At 44.6% G+C, this 23,781-nt stretch overlaps 2 protein-coding genes across 10 annotated transcripts in view; one reads left to right on the forward strand and one right to left on the reverse strand.

Moving 5' to 3' along the window:
• Positions 1–23,781, forward strand: part of SYT16 (synaptotagmin 16) — a 100,952-nt gene that overhangs the window by 42,450 nt on the left and 34,721 nt on the right. For 6 of the 9 annotated variants that reach the window (XM_072338730.1, XM_072338728.1, XM_072338729.1 and 3 more), the window contains 2 exons: positions 1,583–1,769; positions 15,192–15,803. In XM_072338730.1, the coding sequence (XP_072194831.1) occupies positions 15,263–15,803 (541 nt within the window). In that variant the 5' untranslated portion in view covers positions 1,583–1,769; positions 15,192–15,262. Of the gene's footprint in view, positions 1–664; positions 718–1,582; positions 1,770–15,191; positions 15,804–18,418; positions 18,545–20,117; positions 20,326–23,781 lie in introns of those variants that run through there. The other 3 variants (XM_072338731.1, XM_072338736.1, XM_072338737.1) reach the window with 3 other exon arrangements.
• Positions 9,014–10,427, reverse strand: LOC140252567 (inositol 1,4,5-trisphosphate receptor-interacting protein-like 1). The gene is made up of 2 exons (XM_072337410.1): positions 10,311–10,427; positions 9,014–10,030 (listed from the first exon to the last, which is right to left on the reverse strand). Exons 1-2 carry the CDS (start codon positions 10,425–10,427, stop codon positions 9,014–9,016), a joined length of 1,134 nt encoding a protein of 377 aa, XP_072193511.1.

The raw sequence follows: 23,781 nt of genomic DNA on the forward strand, positions 1-23,781 counted from the left end.
TCTTCTTGGGCCATGCCTAGGGCTGGGGAGACACAAGGGGAATGTAGATGCACACGCTAGAGAAGTAACTGCGCTGTGCAGAAGAGGGCAAGGCAAATGTAGACTTGATTGTGTTGTCATTTAAATTTGCATAATTCAGTGTGTGTTAACGTTCCCTTTACAGGCAGGAGTGAGCAAGATCAGAGCCAGCTCCTGAGTTTGTGTAGCCCATATCATGCTGGATTTGGCACCCAGCACTCATCTGCTTTGTATGTGGGCTGCTGCTAAGCGCTTGTGATTTTTGTTTCCAGTTAAGGCACGTCGACTTGTAGGCAATCGGTTTTTTAAATCCCCATGATTATAGTCCTAGTGAGCGCTCCTAGGGCTGTAACTGGAGATGGTTCAGCTCTTCTAGCCTGAGCCTTTTGCTGAGTCAAGTCTTGTAAGCTCCCAGTGGGATGTTTTACAGGCAGGGCCGGCTCTGTTTACATCCTTTCCTCCTGCTCATCTCATCTGTGAGCTGTAGCTATGCAATCACAGACATCCCTGGTGTGCCACCGATGCTGCTGATGTTTCATTTTTATGGGATCTTTGTTTTGAATCAGACAACTGAACTTCACCCCTTCTTGGGTGAAGTAATTATCAGAATAACAAGCTGATTTTATTTTATTTTTTCCTTTTGTAGACGGTACTTACGTTTTTTTGACATGTGTGCCCTTGCCATCCACAGTGGGTGATGTATGTAGTGTTTGTCCCTTGTTTTGGCATTTTGATATGTGTGAGAGAGGTGAAATGGCTTTAAAAGCTTTTTGCTGGCGCCTGCGGTTTTTAGCAGACCTACTGGCACAGCTGAATCTGATAAATTGAAATGAGACTGTTTCTCTACAATTTGACATGGGGATGTTGAGGTGTAGGACGAGGTTGTCAGCTGATGCATATCCACTGTGCTTGCTATACGTGGCCAAAACTGACACCAGGGGAGCTAAACTGAATTACCTCAGCTGGAGGCTGGTCCTTTGCAACAAAGACTGGGAATGATGTGGTACCGTAATATACTTCCTACTAAAGGGTAAGGTAGCAGATTAACAGGGTTCATAGACATTAGCTGGTTCTTAGTAAGAAGTAATGAAGTTAATGAGTTCCATTACAGCGTAGTCAGATGTCTTTTACAGAAAAATGTCCAAATTGCAAGGGAGGTATTGAGACCTTTTCACCTGGTTCTAATCCTTCCTATGGCCTGCCCCAAGTACCTACTGCAGGCTGTACATAAATGCTTTAAGGCCAGTTGTGCTATCTTGGTTGGATCTTGGTTGCTAATATAGATTGACAGCCTCTCTCCTGAAACCAGTGGACTCCTGTGCTAATATGGAAGTTTATTAGAGTTGGTAGGAGTCTCCTGTGGTGGTGTTCACCATGTGATGAAGACCTCCATCAGAATCTGGTTTGGTGTGCAGTGTACCTTGCTGTTGATGTCCTCAAAAGACTGGTCCAGCGTGGATCTTGTGACTACTGAACACAAGTCCAAGATGTCATTGAGCATTTCTTTCTCTAGGTAACTTATCCCATTTATGCTGATATTTTCTTTCTGAATTTCTGTCTCTAGATACTTCTGAGGCCATTGGGTTTTTGCCTACGGTTGGAGTCTTCATTATCCTCCTTTCAGTCCTCCATCAACAGTATCTCCATCAACAGAAAACTCTCCTTTGAAAAGAGAGGTGGGCTCTCATGCCTGGAACAGGAAGGGAGAAGAAGACATTACAAAGAGGAGCCTAGTCTTCATGATGACCTTGGTACGTATCACCACCTTTGATGTACAGAATCTTCTTGAGACTTTGATTGCAGGGAGAATAGAGATGGTATACCTATTTACAGTGCCTCAGGTTGTTTGTGTGGATAACAGCAAGGGTTTGGATAGACTGTAGCAACCTCCAGAACTTGATCAAATGGATATGCAATTGCTGCCAGGCTCCCATTATCTTTGTTGTTTGGAGTACTCTCTTGAGAAATGGAGGGCAGCACTACAAAAAAGTGCACTCACCACTCTCTATCTGTTAAGGGAGTGTTTTGTTAATTCAGTTAAGAACAAAATATGAATAATTCTGAGTAACGGCGCTAACTTTCTGCTCCTGAAGGATATGCCTGGCCTGGTTTTCTTGCAGTAGCTATTACATGCTCTTTCCTGTGTTTGTTGTTGTCTGGAAACGTTTTCTTGAGTAAACCCATGGGTCCTAGGGACAAAATAGCTGAGAGAGCCCAGCAGGGAATTTTACTGTGTTATAAAAGTAACATTTTAATTTTTCTTAGTCGTCAGAAGATGCATCCATTCTGTTAAAGGTGGTAAATGGGAATTTGGTGATTTCATCGTATATTTGTTTGTGAATTTGCATGTCGTAAGCATAGAGTCATCAAAACAGTCAGTCAAGAAGTGGCCTCAGAAGCCTTCCAATTAGAAAGGCTGCTTCTTAGTGGTTCAGTCATAAAGCTAATTGTAGAAGGGCATAATTGCAAAACCTGGAGCCCTTGGAGTTTTTTTGGTGCATGTTTCTGAGTTTCACTTGACTGTTGCAAAGGATAAGGTCTTGTCATACCTGAAGAATCCAGGTCTTTTGAACAAGCAAATGCGAAGTCAGTGGTACTCACTGATTCTTACTGAATTTGTTAGTGAGCCAGGGTCAGGCTGGTGGTACCAACAAGTTTAAAAAGCAAATGGTGCTTGAAAGACCCTCCTGCTAAAGGTTCTGACTTTAGTATTTCTATGCAAAGATTATGCTGGGTATTTTTGTTTTGTTTTTTAAACTGTATTTTTTTTCATCAAGATGATATTTAAGTCTTTTATCCCTTCTCTTCCCCTCCCATCAAGTAGTGTAAAAATGTGGCTTTTATTTCAGCTTTTGAGATGGCACATCTTGCAGGAGTATGTAGGCGTTGACATTCTATGGAGCTGTCACAGGCTATCATGTAAACATGTATTTGCAGTGCTTTTTAAATGTGAATTATTACTAAACAGGGTGGCTTTTTTTCTTTTTTTTTTTTTTGGTGTTTTGTTCCTTACAAATTTTGAAGGACAAAAAATTGCTTCCCAGCTGACGTGCTCGATGGCAGTTTTCATTTCAGACTAAGTCTTGTGTGTCTGAGTAATAAACCTTTGAAAACACGTGTTTATAATGGAAACACTAATTCAACTTTAACTGCAGCTGTGCCTCACGAGCAAAATACTGCACACATTAATGGGGTGTTAAATCTGATATGGCAGAGGAATGTGTTGTAAGCATTAATTGCAATGGAAACTTAAAGTTGGAGCCTGCTTTTTCCTTTCAAACAGAATCAGCTTGGTGCGCTGGAGCTAAGAGCTATTTAAAAATATCAGGCGTCTATATTTAGTTAAAATTTCACCATGCTGTTTGCATAGTTGCAAGGCCAGTACGGGATATATGTGTAGGAAATGCTAATGCTTTTAAAGGACAGCAGCATGAGAGGACAGATTAAACTCGGGGCTAACATAGCATGTCTTATGGCAAGTGCAGAAAGCTGGAGCTGGGAAGCCAGGAAAGCCATTTCTGGCACAGTAGCTCCTAGTGAGGGAGATCTCCCAAGGGGAGTGCTGATAAGCAAGAGTTGGTTTCAGATTCAGTCTGACTTAGCTGGGTAGAAGGGAGCAGGATGGGAGTGTTTGTAACATGTAAATTACTGGTTAGTAGTTCAGAAATGTAAGTGGATTTAGAAAAACACTTTTCCTGTTCTCCACTTCTTTTTCTGGTGAGCTGTGTTTATAACAAGGAGATCCTCATTCTGCAGGTGTTGCTGTTCTCTAACTGGAGAAATCACTGCTCCACATCTGGAATTAGCACTGATTGGAACATATTGCTCTGCTATGACTATTGGTTTTGGAAGTGTCGAAACAAATGCATTTTCAATTTGGCATGACCATAACTTCTACAGTAGGATAAACCCCACTTTACAGCGGTAGCCTGCACAGATTTTTCTGGGCTTGATGCATGTTTTTCTCCTGTCCTTGGATCTAGCTGAGTTTTAACTTACCTACCAATAAAAAGGAGTTGGTAGTGAAACATACGCAGTTGTGCCTGCTTTGCACTCTGCAGGTGCACGAACTGACATTCAGAAGATACACCGTAAACTGCCAAAGTCCTTTGTTTTGCTTTGTCTTTTCCGTAAAGAGGCTGACCTTAGAATGGGTTAAGTGACAATGAAATAGACGTTTCCATCATCATGGCTCTGTGATGCATCTGTCCGATCTGTTCCTAATCTAATTGTAATCACGCAGTTTGTGTCCTTATGAGAGGAACAAGATAAGGGAAAGATGTTGGTGAAAATGATGATTTAGTTGTAAACCTTTTAGGAGACTCCAAGATAAAGGCTTTCAATTGCTAGGACACAATGGATAATGTTTCTGATGCTTGAGGCTTTTGTGGGTCCTGTTCTTGGTTGCCTCATTGACCTCAGTGACCAGTTTGACCTTAGTCAAGCCTTGCACGAGGATGTGCTGCCACTGATGTTACTCTTTTGCAGCAGGAGACCCTTTGCTGCTGGGGTTGGAGCTTGTCTGGATGTTGTCAGTCTGGATTTTGGACAGACTTGGCACTGTAAGGGCGAGCTTAGAGCAGGCTGCAGGGCTGGATGGAGAATCTGGTTAATGCTTCAGTGTGAAAGGTCTAGCATAGTTAACTTCACACATATTGGGCTTGCTTGGCTGTACCCAAGCATGTGTATGATGGCGTGGAGGATTCCTGAGCTGACTGCAGTGATACAGACCCATGATGTTTGCCACGTGCAGAGTAAGCAGTAGTCGTTCCTCCTAGCATCAGTGTTCTCAAAGGCGGTGGGGGAATGTGTGTGAGGGATGAAATCTCCCCTTGGAATGGCTTCCTTCGCAAGGAAGAAGGCCCTTTCCTGAAACAGAAGCCTGACAAATCACTGGGGTCTTGTGTGAGACCTCTTTTGATGATGTGATGGTCTGGTACTGGTCTTGAGGTGTGAATTCCATGACTAAGAGGTGGAGGCATTGTTCTTACAGATGGTATTTACTGTGTTCCTGAGCCCTTTGCTTCAGAAGTTCACAAATGAAATGAACTTCACGGAAACGTTCAGCAATGCTGGTCAAACCCTTGTGTAAAGAGCTGGGTCAGACTGTGTGCTTCAGTGCTATGACTCAAGAAAGAAAAATGCCTGTTTTTTTTCTATACTGTACTCTTTTATATAATGGTATGACCTGAGACCAGGAGAGAAATTGTGGTTTTCTTACAGTGCTTTATACAAAACTGTTCCAGTTACATCTTGCTTTGACCACTTACCACAGCGTTAATCCTGTTCTCCTGGTATGTGAAATCACCTTTAGCATCAGGAGACTTGAAGAAACATTTTCCTTTTTTCCATTTTCCCTTCTGTTTCATCAACCTTGAGAGCTTTTTCAATTCGTGTTCTCAGGCTGCATTACACAGCCCCTGCTCTAGCCTCTGATGTTGGTGGCATACTTAAAATAAATAAATGGAGATGCAGTTATTATGTAAACCACTCATCTGCAGTAGCTGAGGCTTGAGGGAATCAAGACCTCAAAAAGTCAAGAGCAGGAAGGCTGGCAGTACACTGCCTGTTGACCTTGCTATGCTAGCAGAGCCTGGGCCCGACCAGGAGCTTGAAACCAATCACGAGTAACACATGAGACAGTTATATGTTTGCAGAGGCATGGCTTGATGTTTAAAAACACACAGTGTGGCTGCTGTGCGATGGTACCAATCTGGTATGCACATAAACTGGCTTCTTCCAGTGGTGTGTTGTGAAAGACAGCATACCACTGAATGAATAAAACTGTGGTTGTTGTTTGTAACCCTGACAGTGAGGAACCTTGGCAAGCTGCAAACTAAAAGTGGTGCAGGGCTCAGTAGCTATGGGTGTGTACAACGACAGATAACAAGGAGTTGGTTCATCATTTGCCATTTACAGCTGTGGCTCCCCATCAGCACTGCCTGTACTTCTTGATGGCGGTCCATACCATCAGTACAGAAATTTCCATAGGCTGTGTTACAATGGAGCATGTGTGGGGGAAGAAGGAGTAACAGAAACTGGGTGACTTCTCAAAATGTTTCTAAAATAATTGTGTTAGGCAGCTAGACTTGCTCTCCCACTACTAATTTCCAAGCAAGTAATTGCCCTGATTGACCTCGGCTTGTTCAGTTCCTGCAGGTTGGGTAGCATGACTGCAGGCGGGGTGGGACTCAGTCTATTGGGTCTGCTTTACAAGAGCAGCTTGACAGCACAAGTGGGTGGGTTCAAGCGTAGTGTAAGTTGGTGTTTCTCCAGCCTTTGGGACTTGCAATTTCCTTTTGGCTCTTCTGTCTTCACGCAAGCCAGCGAATGACAACAGCTCAGTTACAGAATGTTCTGTAATTTCTGATTGCAGGTTTCTACTTTCATTCCCCTAATCCAGTAATTGCAGATGTTTCTCGCTCCTTTATATTGAAAGAACACAGTTGCCACTAATAATACGACTTTTCTAATACTCCAGTGATCTATAGCTTTCTTGACGCCCTTCTTGTAACTCTCAGTCTGAGAAATAAAAATAATGGAATATTGTTGCTTTCTTGTACTGCTATTTAGCACAGAACTGTTTGGTTTTTGTGCCTACAGTGACAAGTGGCTGTTGACATGGATAGGATTTTGCATGTATATTTTGATTTGGAGGACATGACTGGCTTCAGTGGAGTCTCTGAAGTTACACCTTTAGGCTCTTTGGTATGTACAGGGCAAGTGTTACAGGCAAGGAAGGTGTTTGTATTTGTACCTCCTGAAAATTCACACAGGATTAGCATTAATGTTTAGATGCCAATAGTATCTGTAAATGCAGTCACAAATGGTCCTACCTTACAAACACTGGATTTAATGAAACAGACAGACCTCTGACTTCGAGAGGTCTCACAATCTGAGCAAAGACAGCAGTATTGTGGAAGGCTGGATTCAGCAACCTGTCCAAGCTGTGGAAGAAGATGTTGGAACAATTTTCTTGGCAGTGGCAAAGAAGGTAGATCCTTCTAAAACAGTCACATGGCAAAGATAGATGCCTTCTGAGACCTGATTTCTTTTTCTTATGTCTCAGCATGGTGTAGCAGTGAGGTCACGGGCTCTGCTGCAGTTGCATAGTGAAATCGTTTATGATTCGCACCTACAGACTTTTATACCCACACTAGCTTAACCAGGTAGATGTCAGAATGGTGATCAGCAAATCTGCTATCTGTAACTTCCAGAGGGCAGACTTGGACCTGTAAGGACACTGGTTGCAGGGATACTTTGTGAGTCACTCCTATGGTTGGACTAGATGATCTTATAGGTCCTTTCCACCTTTGTGATTCTGTGATTCCATGATTCTGAGCCCTATGGTAACAGCATCTTGAGCTACTTGAAGTCCATCTACAACCAGCTGCTGGTCCCTTTTATTTATTCTTCCCCACTGAGGCAGAATATCAGGCAAGAAACATTGCTTACATCCTAATGCTAATAGAGAAGACCACAATGAAAGTTGTAATGTGTATAAAGCACTTGTTACTGTGCTAAGTTTATTTATGGGTGTTTTAGCATCTGTGATGGTTAAGACCTCCATTCCCGTCCCAGACATATTTTCCGCTCTTCTCCGTACCCCGAAGCTGCATATGCAGATCAAGGAATTCACGGTCACGTTGCACAGAAATGGTTACAGTTCCATGGCAAATGTTAGGCTGTCCAGCAACTTCACCTCTCAATGGGAACTGGTCAGGAGTAACGATCCTATCAAGACAAGAGAATATGTATTGTAGTGAAGGGTAAACCTCGTGATGGTTATTTTTTCTTAACGCAAGTCAAAACTGTTAGAGAACTGAAAAGTAAAACTCTGTAATGCCGAAAAGGCCATGTTGTGAAATATATCATAAACATTCCATTAGAACATTGCCTCCTAGTTAAGGGAGAGAGCTGAGCTGCTGGGAACCAGCAAGCAAGCTTCATTTCTGCAGCTGTACGTTTTATCTGCCTTGGTTAGCTACCATTCCTGGATACCTGCATCCCACTAAGGGCTACTGCTGTTGTGCTTCTTCCTGCTGAGGTGGAGGCAGAGCTTCACTGTAGACCTCCTTTCGTAAGCAATCAGGGACTCAGTCGCTGTTCCCTGTAAAGAAAAGACAGGTTAAAAATGTATCCTTTCACACCCAGATTTACCTCCTGCAAAGTGTGGGAGAATGACACTGTCTAAAGCACCATCTCTGCCTAGTGACTTCTGTGCAAGTCTGCATTGCTGTGTATGCTGAAAACGTATAGTTTGGAGTGTGCAGGAAAATGATCTGCGGAGAGGCTTCAACAAGGGCAGGACTGGGTAAGGAGAGTGAGCTAAGTGTTCAGCTCACCTGGGAGCTTGTGTCACAACATGGTATGTCCTTTGCTAGAGGTACAGTGATTGACGGGGAGTATTACCTGGATTTCTGCAGGAATAGTTGGAAATACTGGTGATAGGTGGATGGTTGGACTGGATGATGTTGAGGTCTGTTCCAGCCTTGTTGATTCTGTGACTCTAAAGCTGTCTCACCACAGCACTGGGAGCTGGCTCTGGGGACATCTCCTTGAGCAGACACTCAGGGACAGAGCGTTTCTCCCATTTTTGTCGAGGCCAAGGCTTGCAGAGCAAAAGAACCCTCACGGAGAGGCGGGCTGGTCCCTGCCCAGCTGTTAATAGGAGTCTCTGCTTCAGGCGTCCATGCAGCGGCCTCTTCACCTGCATGGGCTGTGGATCCCTGAGGTGAGGTCTTCCTAAGGAGAGAACTTCCACCTGCTCATTGGGCAGCATCTTCTCCATGTCCAGCACGCTCAGCTCTGCAGCAGGTGGGAAGTGGGGTGTTAGTCATTCTGTAGGCACCTCCTTGAGCAGGGACGCAGAGCTGCAGATGTTTCTGATGGAATCTGTTGTGCCACGCATGCCTGGCTGTTTTGTGAAGAGGAGCGTTCCTGTGGCAGTGCATCTCTGCGGCCTCCTCATGCCACTGATAACGACAGCCCCTGCCTACTCAAAGCTCAGGAATGAGTCTGAGTCCTCATCCTGTATCCCGAGCATGAGCTCAATCCAGATGACTCTGCCGTTGGTGGTGGTCAGCTTGATCTTGCAGAATCGGTAGGAGGACAGCATCTCGGCCTGCGCTATGGACAACAGTGGCATCTCCGGCCAGGCTTCTAACACCAGTTTCTGGAACCAGGCTGCAGTTTTCTCCATATCCAGGTAGGAGTCGCAGCATAGGGTTTGTAGGAGGCTGGGCATCTGCTCTTTCCACAGCTTGTCCTGAGGATGGTGGACGAAGCACAGCATGTCCCCTATCACCCGCTCCCTTATGCAAGTGCACTTGAGCTCCACGCGGAGGCAGGAATTCCTCACCCCCACCCTCGCCTTGGGGCCGTGCTCCAAGTGGAAGACATGTCCCGGGGGTGCCTTCAGGGGCACGAGCATGCGGTAGACAAGGTGGTTCCCTTCGGGTCTGATGTTTTCAAAGCCAACGCCCACCCCAACAGCTGGCTGCAGCTGTGGCATGAAGTAACTCTGGGGAAGTATCTGACAGACGGTCAGAAGCTCATCCACCAGATCCTCCACCACCTTGCACATGTGTCTCCTGGTCTTCAGCGGCCAAATGGAGAACTCATAGTAAAACCTGCTCACGTAGGTAACGTCATCGGAGCCTTCATGGTACACCGGCTCCCTCATCTCCCTGTCATATCTTCTCCACATCTCAGTTACACGTTGGATCTCTTTTTCCTCTAGTCTATCGATGTACCAGTTGTGGATGAAGCGGAAGAGCAGGAAAAGCAGCAGTACAGCCAAGGCCCAAATTTTCCAAGGCTGCCGTGCAAAGAAGTGCCAGAGTTGCACATCCATCCTGCTCCGCTCGATCTCCTCCAGCATCTTGGTCATCTGCTCTCGCAGAAACACCTCACGCTGACGCATGCGTTCAAGTGTTTCTGCATCCAACTCATCGCCAACAAAAGCTACTCTCGGAGCCAACAAGGCGAAGAAAAACGCCAAAGCCATGATCTGGAAGAGAGGAGAGAGGGGAGGTCAGTGGGGCTGGGTGGGAGCTCGCGCACGGCTGGGGGAGCAGGGCAGGGAGCCTCAACCCCTGGGCTCAGTTAGGAGCGGGGCCGAGGGAGCTGGGAGGCAGCGGGGGCTGAGGCCGGCGCTGCTGCTGACTGCCCCGAGAGCCGCTCACAGGCTCCCCTGAGCGCTCGCTGCCGGCACTGCAGGCTCCCAAAGCCCTCGCGGGCCGCTGTTTGCGCCCGGCCCAGCACAGCCTTCCCCCTGCTGCTGCACTCACCGCTGGCCCAGGCCAAAGTGGAGCAGCGCTGCCTGCTGATGGCCTCGATGCCAGCCCCGCATTGTGACGCGCTGTGACGTCACAGACGCCCTGAATTGTGACGTACTGTGACGTCATGGACGCCCCAGCCCCACCCTTCGGCCCCCCTCAGCTGCCCTGGGCCTCCATGGCCGCAGCATCGGCCCTGCTCGGTGGCACGTGGCCAGACTGAGCTCCCAGAGTCTCCCTTTACAAAGCAGACTGGAATCCCCTGGAGCGACCTCAAAAAGAAAGTTGGGTGACCCGGCCTGTGGATGCTCTGCTCCTCGTGTGTCATCCCAAAATAAATTCCAATAGTCTGATCCCTGCAAACTCGTTTGGTGTTGAGAGTTGTTTGGGAGAACAGGGAGGACATGATGGCTTCAAGGACATTATGGCCTTGTGAGAAGGCTTGGTGAGCGAGAGGGGTGGAGGGGCAGAGACTTGGCATCGAGGGTCCTTATTTGTCACGGTGTCAGAGTGTTGTTGAACTGTTTAGTTGAATGGAAGGCAGCCAGTCATTTGTTGTGCCATGTCTGGGTTATCCAATGGTATTCTGCCATGACTGTTGTTGGGTATAAAAGGTAATAAAGTTGTACTCAGTTTTTAACTCATACTGAGTCATCTCTGAGTTCCACAATCCCACTCCTGAAAATGGTGCCTGAACTGGGACCTGGTTGTGATTGATGACAATCAAGGAAGGATCAGGAAGTATGCCTTCAGGGGAAAGGATGGCAGCCAGAAGTGCACCAAAGCTGCCATTGACAAACGACATGGTGTTTTATCTAGCCCTGTCTTTATTATTAAGCTTCTTAGAGAAGCAGGGGGTGAAGCTTGGGGCCAAAATGCTGTCAGCGCTGGTTGCGGCAGGTCGAGCTGAAGGGGGCGGCTGCAATGACGTACCCCGGGGTGGGAGGAATGGTCAGCTATTTTGCAGGACACAGTGCTGGAAGGTGAATGGGGTGTTGTAGGGGAGTTATCCAACAGGGCTTTCCCAGTCAGTTTTCTGTTTTAGCCTACAGTCTGTTAGTGGTCCATTTCAGACGTGCTTGATAAGTCTTCTGATACTTAGCCGATCGGAATTGTTTCATGAGTTTATTAGTTATCCAAGCGTTGAGTGTAACAATAGTTTGTCTGTTAGCAACCTTTCTGCATGCTTAATTAAAAACTTAAACGTCACTCTTTGATGGGATCCATAGGAATTGAATTTGTTAGGGTCAAAAGCAGTGGGACTAATGCCAATGAATGGATCAGAATGTTTGATCTTTGGCAATGAAACACCCAATTGGTTGTCAAGAGAACTTGCTAGAAAAAAATTGGGTGACACCAACCTCACCCTGAAATGAGGTGATTATTCTAGCCTAATCAAGAATCGTTGGTGTGATTGGCATGATACAACAGGAAACAAGCAGCCAAAGTGTGCTGTCCCATATGGGACTACAAAAAAGGGGAACTGTGGTGGACCGTATTTGTGGAATAATAAGAGTACTAAAGCATTGCCCCCAGATATGTTCCTGATCTGCAGGGATCGTGTGTGGAATGGTATTCCTGTGGGTGCTCAGGGTGTGCCATGTTATCTTGGAAGATTAACACTTTTGGCTCCACAGCATTGAGATATAGCTGAGCTGATTACTAGTCTTGCATCACCACTGACATGGAGCTGACAGAGACGATTGCTCCCTTCTGCCTGTCATGACCGAGCTGAACTATGGTCTTTCACTGCTAAAACTTTGCATCACTCCTGTAGCCTGGGTTCGTTGCTGGACATGCCGTGAAGCAGATTGAGAGACTTGCTTGTTGGGCTGAAAAACAAGCCAGTGTGACTATGGCTGCCCTTATGGAATTGTTGATGGACCAATCCAGCCTCCATCATGCAATCCTTCAGGACCAAGCTGCTATAGACTTCTTCTGGCACAGGGCCACAGCTGTGATGACTCTGATGGAATGTGTTGTTTCAGTTTATCTGACCACAGTGAATCTGTGCACAAACAATTGCAGTGGCTAAGAAATCATACACAGGTTATTACTCAAAATCATAGCCCATTCAACAACTTTCTTAACAGAATAGGTATAAGTGGGTGGTTAAAAGAATTGGTCTTGGAGGGAATGAGATGGTTGATTGTCATCTTGGGACTTATAATCTGATTCAAACTAGTGATCAGTATGATTTGTTGCATACTACGTAACATGATTCCCACAGTATTTATAGCCCAAAAAGAAAAAGGGGGAATTGTTGGAAGTTGGTTGGGAGAACAGGGACATGATGGCTTCAAGGACATTACGGCCTTGTGAGAACGTTTGGTGAGTGAGAGGGGCGGAGGGGCAGAGACTTGGCATTGAGCGTCCTGAGTTGTCACGGTGTCAGGGTGTTGTTAAACTGTTTAGTTGAGTGGAAGGCAGCCAATCATTTGTTGTACCATGTCTGGGTTATCCAGTCATATTATGCCACGACTGCAGTTGGGGGGTATAAAAGGTTGTTGCGCAATAATAAAGTTGTACTCAGTTGTTAACTCATACTGAGTCATCTCTGAGTTCCACAATCCCGCTCCTGCAGTTTGGAATGGGATGAAATGGTGAAATATTGATTCCCAAAGATGAAACCTGGAAAAATGAGACAGTGAGTGAGCATACCTGCCAATGAAACAGAATTCATCTCTAGAATTACGCCAGGCAAATAGCATGGAACAGAAGTAACATTTCAGAAGGAAAGGTTACCAGTGGCTAATGTGGCATTTTTTTTAAACATTGTGTTTTTTAAGCAAGATAAGTTAGTGCTGACAAAAAGTGTGCAAAACATGTTTTAGTACTGGGATGCCACACAGAGAGCAGGTCTCAAGTCCAGTATAGCTGATATCAAGCTGCTTCCAGGACTTGGACCTGTTCAGGATGCTTGTTGCAGGGGTCCTTTGGGAGACGCTCCTTTAGGGTAAATGGGTCCAGGAAGCCTGGATGCTCCTCCAGGTGGAAATCTTAAAGTCACAAGGCCAGGCTGTTCCTGAGTGCCATAAGGCAGGCTGCAGGGGAAGAAGACTGATGTGAATGAAGTGGAAACTATTGTTGAGAGTCTGGAAGAAAAAGAGAGCCTATGTCCTTGGAAGAAGGGACAGTCTACTCAGAAAATTAACAAGGAAGCTGCTAAGGTATGCAGGGCGAAACTTAGGAAGGCAAAAGCCCAACCTGAACTCACATTGGCCACTGCAGTAAAAGAGAATAAGAAATCCTTTTACAAATGTATCAGTGGTAAGAGAAGAATCAAGGAGAATTTCCATCCTTTACTTGATGCAGTGGGGAATGTGACCACTGAGCATAAGGAGAAGGCTTACTACAACTAGTTTATTTATGGATGTTTTGGCGTCTATGGTGGTTAAGACCCTCAGTCCCATCCCACACATATTGATCACATCTCTTCTTCTTTGTCCTGGGGAGTTGAGCTTTCACCTAAGTAACCAATTGTCCATCCTGTATAGGTCCTCCACCAGAATGCTGAACAGAATTGTTTGATTGCAGAGACATTAATTTTTATCAGTTAATTTATTCCTTTAAGAAGCCTTGCGAGATGAAATAACACTTGTTGGCCAGTGTTTCTGACTATGTTTGGTCCAATTTCATCAATTTGTGGGGATATAATTTTCTTCTCATTTGGTGCAGATATATACTATACTAAACCTGGTAAGGTCCATCTTAAATCCCAGACATAGTCCACCTCTTGACTCAAGACATGGGTCTCCTGGATGAGTGTGTTTCAGCCTATCTGCAGTGCGGTAAATAAAGTGGGCCTGTCCATCTTGAGCCTTGTCTATGTTTTTCCTTCTCTGAGGTCCTGAGGAGTGTCTGTTCTGTGACAATGTGGGAAAATGTATGTTGGGCAAAATGGCACCTTAGCTTTCTTCAGGTTATGACAGCCAAAAAGGCCGGTGTCCTTTTTGAGTGTTCAGAAGAGTTTTAAGAACACACAATATGCAGAGCCTGCCTCCACCCCCTGCTTCTAGGATACTTCTGGCTCTGATTTAATCTCAGTCTGAAGCTCAACATTTACGGTTCTACCACTCTGCAGTTGTGCAAGGTATGAAGGTGCTGAATCAACAGCTAAAATGTACTGACTTGTATAATTCTCATATCATGATTGCCTTGAAGAAATTCCATGGAGGCCTGGGGATGTGTCTACCTTCATAGGGAAAAAGTGGCTGAAGCAGGTAGCTTATTTGAGGCCTTTTCAGTGAGGGTGATTTGGAATATCTTGTTTGAGTTTCCGGGAAGCTGATACTGATTTCTTGTTTAAAAAATTTAAAAAAATAATAATAATTAAAAAAAAAAAAAAAAGAGTGGGATTAGTACATTAGTTTTTAGTACATTACTAAAACAGTAAGCAAGTTGTGAGGAGGTTTTCTGAAATTGACTAGTTCTGGAAACTTTTGACCTGTTGTTTTAATCAGCGAAAGCATAATTGTCCCCAGATTTTCCATGCTTTATTTTCCCAGGACTTCCTGAGCTTGTGGTGGATGTCAGGTTTGGGAGACTTAGATTTTTTTGTCTGAAGCTCGTTCTGCACTTTGTTCTTTTCCAGGGTCTTTTGCAAACTGTAAGAAGGATTTTTCTGCTTCAGAAAACATACTTTTCTCCCATGTTCTATTTTTATATTTTTATGGTGTATTTATTAACTGAATTAACTTATATTAACTTTCCAGAACTCTCTAGGAATATATGCTATTTGTCTGTTGCTTCTGGATTTCCAGCAGTATTCTCAATGAAGTCCTTTATGCCCTTCCAGATCTAGACATCTGGGCTGGATAACGTATTGATGTTGATGGACAAGCAATTTACAGTAACTCCTTATGACACCTTTTGTTGTTTTTTTTTTAATAGCTTTCTGAATTATAAGTGACATGCTGGTGGAACTGAACAGCTGATCTCCAGATACCATCATAGTATTAACCATGGCGTCTGAGGCTGCTCAGAGTTTTCTTCAGCCCCTCTCTTCTTGGTTGTCTCAAATATACGAAGCTATCCAACAAGCAGGAGACTCTATATCTGCTTCATTGCTGAATTTGAGTGGAGTGGGTCGTGAGTCAGAAGAAGGTAGAAACCAAGGCTTGGAGGGCAGTGGAGTAGCTTATGAGGATTATTCTGTGGAATCAGAAGATGAAAGACACATAGACCTGTGGGATGAGGAATACATATGCCCTGGAGAAGATGGTCACATTGCAGGTCGTGATCTTGCTTCACAGACCCTCCCTTGTGGCTCTGACATGAGTCTACGGAGGCAAAAATGGGTTAAAAATGCCTCCAGCTTACCAGGCCAGTGTGTTGAAAGGACTTTGGCTGCCAATGGATCGCATTGGATGAACGAAGATCTCCAGCCACTTCCCACTATCTCTGAAGATGAAAGTGAGCCCTCCGTGAGGATGAGAGGCCATGATCACAGCGTCAGCGTGGATGGCTCTTTAGAAATGGATAAAGACAAGGCAAGTTTTGCAGGTAAGCAGATAGCAAACACCTAGATTTCTCATCTCTGGTATTGATTGGATGTAGTAGCATATCTGCTCATTTTGTTCAGTGTAGTCTTTGTTTCTCACCGTTAAATAAAACCTCATCAAAAATCCCAGAGAAAAATCTAACCTTTCCCTGTTCCCTTTCCAATTCTTTCCTTATCCATGAAAATGATCTACTTGAAATTAGTGGAAGTTTTCAGGATTAAATGCTGTATATTAAATACCAGTCAGGGCCTGTTGCAGCAGCACAGAGCATTTTTGTACGCCCACCATGTTTTGTTTCAGGTAACAGGATCTTTTGAAGGGAGTGTTTAGCCTTAAGCCTTTGCTTTGAGAACCATCTGCCTTTTCATCATTGCTATTAAAGATATATATGTAATCTCGAACCTTGTTTCTTTGTGCCAGGAATCTCAAGATGTTACTGTGCCATGTGCTGCAAAATGCTCTTCTAAAAAGCCAGTCGTATCTCATGATCTTATGGATGACAGGCTCCCAAATCACTTTCCCTCTCTCCCACCACCAACACCAACTTTTTGATTTAAAATGGAAAGGACAGCAGCCAGGAGATTATGGGATGGATAAATGAATTTGGTATTTTCAGTTTTAATTAAACCTAACTATGACTTCTTATCATTAGGTGACCTGAACAGCTTCTCAGGTACTTGTGCTCAGGACTGAACCTCAGCCACTGGACTTTTATTCACTAGATACCACTGTAGATGTGGCTAGAGGTTCCTTGGTTCACAGAAAATGAGTGGAGATGTGTGTTCCAACCAAATGTTTGAAATAGGATGTTGAAGCTATCGAAAATGTTTGCTTTAAAATGGCCAAGAGCTTTTCATGAAGAGTTCTTTCACCAAGAACCTTTCTACTTCTAGGGAAGTGTTATATGTTTAGCCTTTTCAGTGGAGACTGTCGAAGTTTAGGCTTTCTTGTTTTGCTTTTAATAGGAATATCAGGCGAAAATTATAAACTTCAACTGCATTCTTTGGCTGTTAAAATTAGCTCCTTTCTTTATTATACTCTGTCATGGCCAGGGTATAATAAGATGATGAAGGGACTGGAGTAGCTTTCCTAGAAGAGGCTGAGATCTGAGACTGTTCATGTGGAGAAGGCTCAGGGGGATCTCATCAATGTCTGTAAATGCTGGAAAGGAAGGTATGGAGCCAGTCTCTTGTCAGTGGTCCCCAGTGCCAGGACAAGAAGCAGTGGGTACAAACTGGAGCACAGGAGGTTTCTCCTTAACATCAAGAAGCACTGTGTTATGTGGGTGATGGAGCACTGGTGCATGTTGCCCAGAGAAGTTGTGGAGTCTCCTTCCTGGAGATCTTCAAAAACCACTTGGACATGGTCCTGGGCAACCTGTCCTGTGTGTTCCTGCTTGAGCAGAATTTGGATCAAATGGATCCACAGGTCCCTCTACTAGTATGTGATTCAGTGATTAAAAAGATTTTGCTTTAGCTGCTCTGTCTCCCAACCCGGGGCTACTTGTGTCATGTTCCAAATAAATGAACTGTCTATTTGGTAAAGCACCCTGGAGCTGTATCTCTTGGAGCCCAATCTTTTAACTTGCTGAGATTCCCTACCTTCTGGTACCCCGGGCTTTTCCTATATGCTGTCTGTACAATATCATTCCCTGGGGGTTTGTTCACAGACACCAAGTCTTAGCCAAAGGGATGAGTTTGGTGCGTGCTTGGCTCTAGTGTCCAGATACACTGGAGCAGGGCACAAGTGTTGAGTGGGGCACAGCCCTGATTCCTGCAGGACCTGTCAGAGAACAGGGGCTGCCAGAACCATTCAGAGCTATTCAGAGCAGTCTGGGGAGCAGTATGTACCAAATGTGTTCTGGTGATGACCACCAGGTCTTTGTACTGTCTCTGGACCCGTACCTGTATTCACAGAGGATGGGAGAAAAGGTGAGTTCTCAGAGAGCTGAGGGCCAAGAATGGCTAGCTGCCACTGTCAAAGCAGTTTCTCACCTGCTGCGTTATTTGCAGGGACATCTGAAGAGCAAGGTTCTTAAAAGCATGTGGATGGATGAGATGGGCTCACGGTAGAGAGACATTCAGAGGTACTGGAGTAACCTGTCACTGCAGCTGAAAAGAATTGCTGCAAACCTTTTCCCAGTTGAGAGCAGATGCTGACCAAGTTGCTGTTGCTGGGCTCTTGTTTATTACCTATAAGCTTTCCTTCGTAGTGGACTGTCTGGAGCTGTTGAGGACTAGGAGGCCGTCTTTACTGAGCTTGCCAGCACCTACATTGGTGCAGCCTGAAGCTCTCTGCTTCCACACAAAGTGCTTCAGAAGGCACTGCATAGCTTTTTACTCCACAGGGGATGTCACTCTAAATGCTCAAAAGTGGTCTTTTATCTCTTTATCTCTGCACTGCACTGAAGGCCATCCGGTGCCCTCAAGACATGACAGTCATGAAGTTGGCTGCTTGAGGGCTGGGACCTGGTGCCTTTTATTCCTCAGAACTATCCAAGTTGTATAATAGGGGAGAAGGTGCTGAACAGTGATTTGAAAATGTCTTCCAAAACGCACACTTGCTCTTTGTATTTCATGTATTTCTTTATATTTCCTTTTTTTTTTCCCTCTTCAGATTCATTCTCTAACATCAAGAGTGTGAACTCTTGTGATGGTAACCTAGACATGCAGAGAGGCTGTAATACCCTGAGAACTTAAAATTTCAGTCGTGGATTAAAACGATCAAGAGAAGATGTTTGAGGTATCCTTATTTCTGTTAGCTTTGTTACCTAACCCTAAGTGACAATGTAAGTGAGCATATGGACTTGCTGACATTCAGCAAAGGCATTCGGTAGCATCAGTATTAGCTTTGAGCATCTTTCCTTGCATTTGGCATATTTTCTTCATTTCTAGAAAATACACGTTTCCTGTTTATCCTTATATTCTTTCAGAACATTGCATCTTGACTTTATTTCACTTAATGTACCATATTTCTCTCCACAATAGAATATTTTAAAGCTAAATTGGCACAAAACAGTTGCAATGCTGAATGCTTTTTGTTGCCATGGAAATATTCCTGGGCACTTACTGACGACCTGGTTGCCAATAGTAATGTAACAGAGAAAATAGATATGCTTCATTTAGCAGCCACTGGTGATTAAAGAGCCACAGAAACCCGTTACAAGGTCATTCCAGTATATAGTTTATTAAGTTTAAGAGAAGAGAAAACCACACCCCAGAGGAGAATCATTTTCTCTTAAAAAAAGATTCAAAACAAAATGCAGTTGTTTGTGATTCCTAAACTTACCTCTTTCTTCTGAGACAAAGTAAAGCTGCAGTTAAAAACCATCATTACCCCATCTTCTTTTTATCAAATATGATTTTGATTGCATTTTTGCCTCCTAAAAAAATGTGTCCTAACTGCCTGAGCAGCTTTGCTGAGGCTTCAAAGCAGCAAACACATTACTGAAAACCATTTTTTTTGGCTTAGGGATCTAATATAGAATTCGAGCAGGGAGGTTCTGGGGTTTGTGAGTCAAATGTCTGTTAGACCATAGAATCACCAAGGTTGGAAAAGGCCATCCATTCTAAGTGTCCACCTATCACCAGTATTCCCCACTAAACTGTGTCCCTCTCTACAACATCTCAACGTTTCTTGAACACAGTGCTGAGACACTGAGGCATGCTAATCAGCAGGGTGCTGCTTTGGCTGCTGCTGAGTCCCAGTCGGTACTTCAGTGATGCCAGTAATGTTGTGCCAAGTTGAAAAACAAACGCAGGGAAAAGTTTTTCACTTCAGATGTTTTTGAGCCATGATTTTAAAATGAATGAAGTTGCTCAATAGCGCAGGCTGCTTGGTGTAAGAGGTTAGCAATGGGAATGCAGCCCATTCCACGCATGCAGATCTCTGCTGCCATTCACAGAGCATGTAATTGTAAATTACAGATTTACAGTTTGTCACAAGTACAGATGAACTTGCTCTTTCAGCTTCCTTGAGACCATCCCTTGCTGTCTAACCTCAGTGTTGTCCATCTCAGAATGGATAGGGAACAGCTTTTTGCATCCTCCTGCTGCTGAGATGCTGCTATCAGCTGACTGGGGGTGGCTGCTGAGAGTGTGCCTGCCAAATCTATCATTGCACATTTGGCTTAAGAGTTGGAAAAAAACAGCAGAGCAATAAGGCACTTCTAAAAGTAGTGCACTGCAAACGGAGGGGTAGAGCAGGTCTGTTTCTCAGCCTGGTTCTATTATAGAAAACCGGTAATAGCGAAAAAAGTGAGGAATAGAAATAAGTATGCCATAAGTACAGTGATCTTAATCTGCTTCTTCCTCAGGGCCCATGTTCTTTGCAAACAAAAAGTCAGAGTGACCACTAAGGTAGCGGTTTCAGCAACCACTGCTCTGAAAAGGCATGGGGAGAGACACGCCAGCAGAGCTGAGCCTTCTGATTCAAATGGAGCTATTTTTGCACAGTGAGTTCTGTGATTGAAGAGTCTCCCGAGCTGTCTGACACTGTGTTCATAACACTAGCGTAATATATAGGTGAGCACTACACTTGAATTGCATGAAATCTGTGGAGGTTTTTTTCCCATCAATTAGGCAATCTCAAAGCTAGCTAAAGTAAATTTTTTGACCTTAGAATGCTAGGAGGTTTGATGTCCTAATAGGAATCTTGTCGAGATGGCCAGATATCTCTCTTCAATACATGTAGCAGGAGGCACACCTCTGAGGCTCTGGGAATTTTAAAACTAGAGAGCACTATTGCATTTACTTACCTTGGCCTCCAGCTTAACAGGGGTCATTGATTTTTGCCAGTAATTGCTGTAGTGGAAGAAATTATTCTTTCTGCTGTACGTGAACAATCCTGACCTCAGTACACGACCTTTCGTACAGCTAGGAAGTCCTAGCCAAGAAGTGAGTTTTCATTAGGTCCTATAGTCCCGTGTAGCAAAATAGACCCGTAAGAAAAAATATGATGCTTGTGTGATAAATCAAACTTTAGTGTGAACCTGAAGCTAAAATAGATAGATGGTCTGTTTCCATTTGAAGATTCAAAGTGCTGATGCTTTTTATTACCTGTCTGGCTACGGAGCCAGCCAGCACTCCAGCCAGAATGTAGCTCTATAAAATCAGTGCCTGCACTCCAAGCAGGACATTTAAAGAGCCTACAGTGAATTGACAGCAGCACTAGTACTGAGTGAAGGAAAGCAAAGACAGATAGCGGGCAAAAGCACTTCACAGAAAATACTCCTGGTTGCTCAAGTGGGAGAAAGCATAACGTGAAGTGCAGACATGAGTTTGCATTGAATGCTTTCTCTCTGTAAAACTCAGGATTGCTCAGTAAGTACTTGTGTGCAGACTTCTGTCCATGTGCAGCTGGCAACGTGGCCCTTTCTGCATTTCAAATACTAATTTGCAGTTGCATCTTTTAAAGGTTCAAATTTTGGTGGCTTGGATTTTCACTGAGTTCCTTGTCTAGCAGGCGAGGCTTCCTCCTGCCCAGTTTCCTAAGGGGCACCAGGAGTGATACTCACTTTAGGAGTATCTGTTGTCTGTGCTTGGTATCTAGAAGGTTGCATAAGCTGTATGGAGAAAGGTTTATTTAAAATGGAAGAAATAGATGTCGCCATTCAGCACAGTTGCAGAACAAATTGTGTGTGAGCGTGTGTGTTTGTGCATGTATTTTCTAATCCACTTTTGCTAAGTGGCATCCTCTTCCCACTCCCCATATGGCAGTTGCGACTCTGTCTTCCTCTGGGAAGGTTGTTTAGGGCTCAGGAGGCTTCATTTGCCAATAAGCAGAATCTTGGCAGCATCTGGGAAGTGCTGCCTCTCCTAGAAACCCTGCCTCCTCACCTTCCATCTTCTACTACGGCTGAGGCAGGTGTGAATGATTTCACCGCGCTGTGCTGGAGGTTACGTGCAGGCATACTAGCAGCACTCTGTGCAGAGCTCTAGCATAGTATTTCTGTGAGCTGATGCAAACAGTAGTACTTTTTTGTCTATGTTTGCAGTCATTGCTAGTTTGGCCTGCTTTGTACAAGGCTGCTCATGCAAACCCATGACTGCAGGCAAATGCTTGTACAAGTGAATGACCATTAGGACTGCTGAAAGCATGGATAATCCTTCTCTGTTTCTTCCTAACCTCTCTGTATTGCACTCATGTGAAGTTATATGACATGGGTTTACCCTTCCAAAAGGTGAGCTGATGGTGGTTCTCATCTTTTGCTAAAGATAGGGGTTTGGGTATGAATATCTTTTTTCCAGTTAATTTCAGGCTCTTGTAATGATCTGTTGGTAGCATGCATCATCTTGTGTCCTAGTTGTCTCCTGAAACACAACCATAGTAACCAAGGGAAAAGACTAAAGAGAAAGTAAAGGGGGCAGATTGAATTCATGGAGGAAAAAATGTGCAGTTTTATAAGCGGCAGAGGGCTGTATTGTGCCAGTGGGGATCTTCTGGGTAATGAGGAAGATGTGGTTGAGCTGTACCTCTGCAGATGCTGTTTACATGGTTCTCATGCAGTTACCTCTGATTGAGGGAGGTTTTTTCAACACCAATTAGTAGAGCAATCATGGAAGACTTAAGTTGAATTTCCAGCCAGTCCATGGCAAAGCCTGTAGAAAATCCTTTGAAGTAACTGATTTTTAACCAGTGATGCTCTCATGCCTTTCACACTCCACCAGAAAGTTCCCTGACACTCAGGCAAGCATTCCCTGTCTGGAACTTGGCATTGGTGCATGATGAAGCATCCCTGGAAGCACTGTGCTGGGCGTGAGTGAGTGCCCACACAAACCGCGTGCTCTGAGCTCAGAGACAGTGCGTTCCTCAGGCTCAGGGAGAATGAAGCCCATACAGTGTATACATAGCAGCTTAATCCACATCAGAGTGTTCTTCAGCTAGTAGTTGAGAGTTATGGTGCTAAAGAGATACCCCTTGAGTTTGGATTAATGAGAGCACTGAGATTTGCTGAAGCTCTGTGTCACAGGGTCGATTTTGGGGTCTAGACCTCTTACTGTAAGTGATATGCTGTAGCTATAAAGCCGTTGGGCCCAGGAGTCATCTTGCAGATGTCAGTAGCTTGCTATTTTATAATTGTCAGACATAAAACTGTGGCTGAGATGTGCTGTCTTTCCTGGGTCACAGGTTATGCTACTTCCCATGCCTGGCTTCACAGGCGTGCTGCTGTATGGTGCCTTGAATTAGCTCCTTGCTTCTCTTAATAGTTATGTGTCCCTTCCTTATTGCTTTAATTCAGGTGAGCCTTCGACAGGTTGCCCAGAGAGATGATGGATGTCTCATCCCTAGAGATGTGCAAGGCCAGGTTAGATGGGACCCTGGGTGGTCTGTTCTAGTGCTTGTTGTAGCAACCAGCAACCCAGCCTGCAGCAGGGAGGTTGGAAACTGATGAACCTCAAGGTCTCTTCCAACTCAAGCCATTCTATGACTCCGCATGATCACTAAAACTGAAGCAAGGAGAAACAGGGATAAAGAAGGAGGACAAAACCATCTGCTTTGGGTGACAGTGTTGGTTGCAAACACATGAGTATTTGGTTACACATCCTTGCCTGCTGCTGCTACCCAGAGCTGTGATTTTCCCAGGAAAATGGAGGTGTTACAGCAGTGGTACAGGAGGGCTGTGGTAAATGAACCCTGTGGTAGCAAACAGAAAGTTTCAATTAGGAAAAACAGTGGGAAAATGAATGTCTGCCTTGTTGCAATGCAGTAGTTATCCGTAGCAACCCCAAACAAATTTCTTTGCGAAGGAGTTGATTTCCACCCTGTTAATCAGCAAACAAAGACTTGTGGGTGTGAAGCTGATGGTTACGCATTGAGTGCAACGAATGGCCTGTAATCAGCATGCATGTGCTGGATCTAGCTGCTTCTGAGTGTGGCACAGAGAAACCAAGCAGTCCTGGCTCTCCTGGGTACCCCCTTGGCCAGCTTGAAGGAAGGAGGTAGTGCCACTTCAGATGAATGTCCTTATAGCTTTGTAC

Source organism: Excalfactoria chinensis, chromosome 5 (genome assembly GCF_039878825.1).
Source record: "Excalfactoria chinensis isolate bCotChi1 chromosome 5, bCotChi1.hap2, whole genome shotgun sequence".
Lineage (NCBI taxonomy): Eukaryota > Metazoa > Chordata > Aves > Galliformes > Phasianidae > Excalfactoria > Excalfactoria chinensis.

Excerpts from the sequence above, each read along its gene's own strand:
- LOC140252567 (XM_072337410.1), bottom strand. The coding sequence starts at position 10,427 with ATGACGTCACAGTACGTCACAATTCAGGGCGTCTGTGACGTCACAGCG. Across the intron at positions 10,031-10,310 it reads CACTTTGGCCTGGGCCAGCG|ATCATGGCTTTGGCGTTTTT; the intron begins GTGAGTGCAGCA and ends CCTCTCTTCCAG.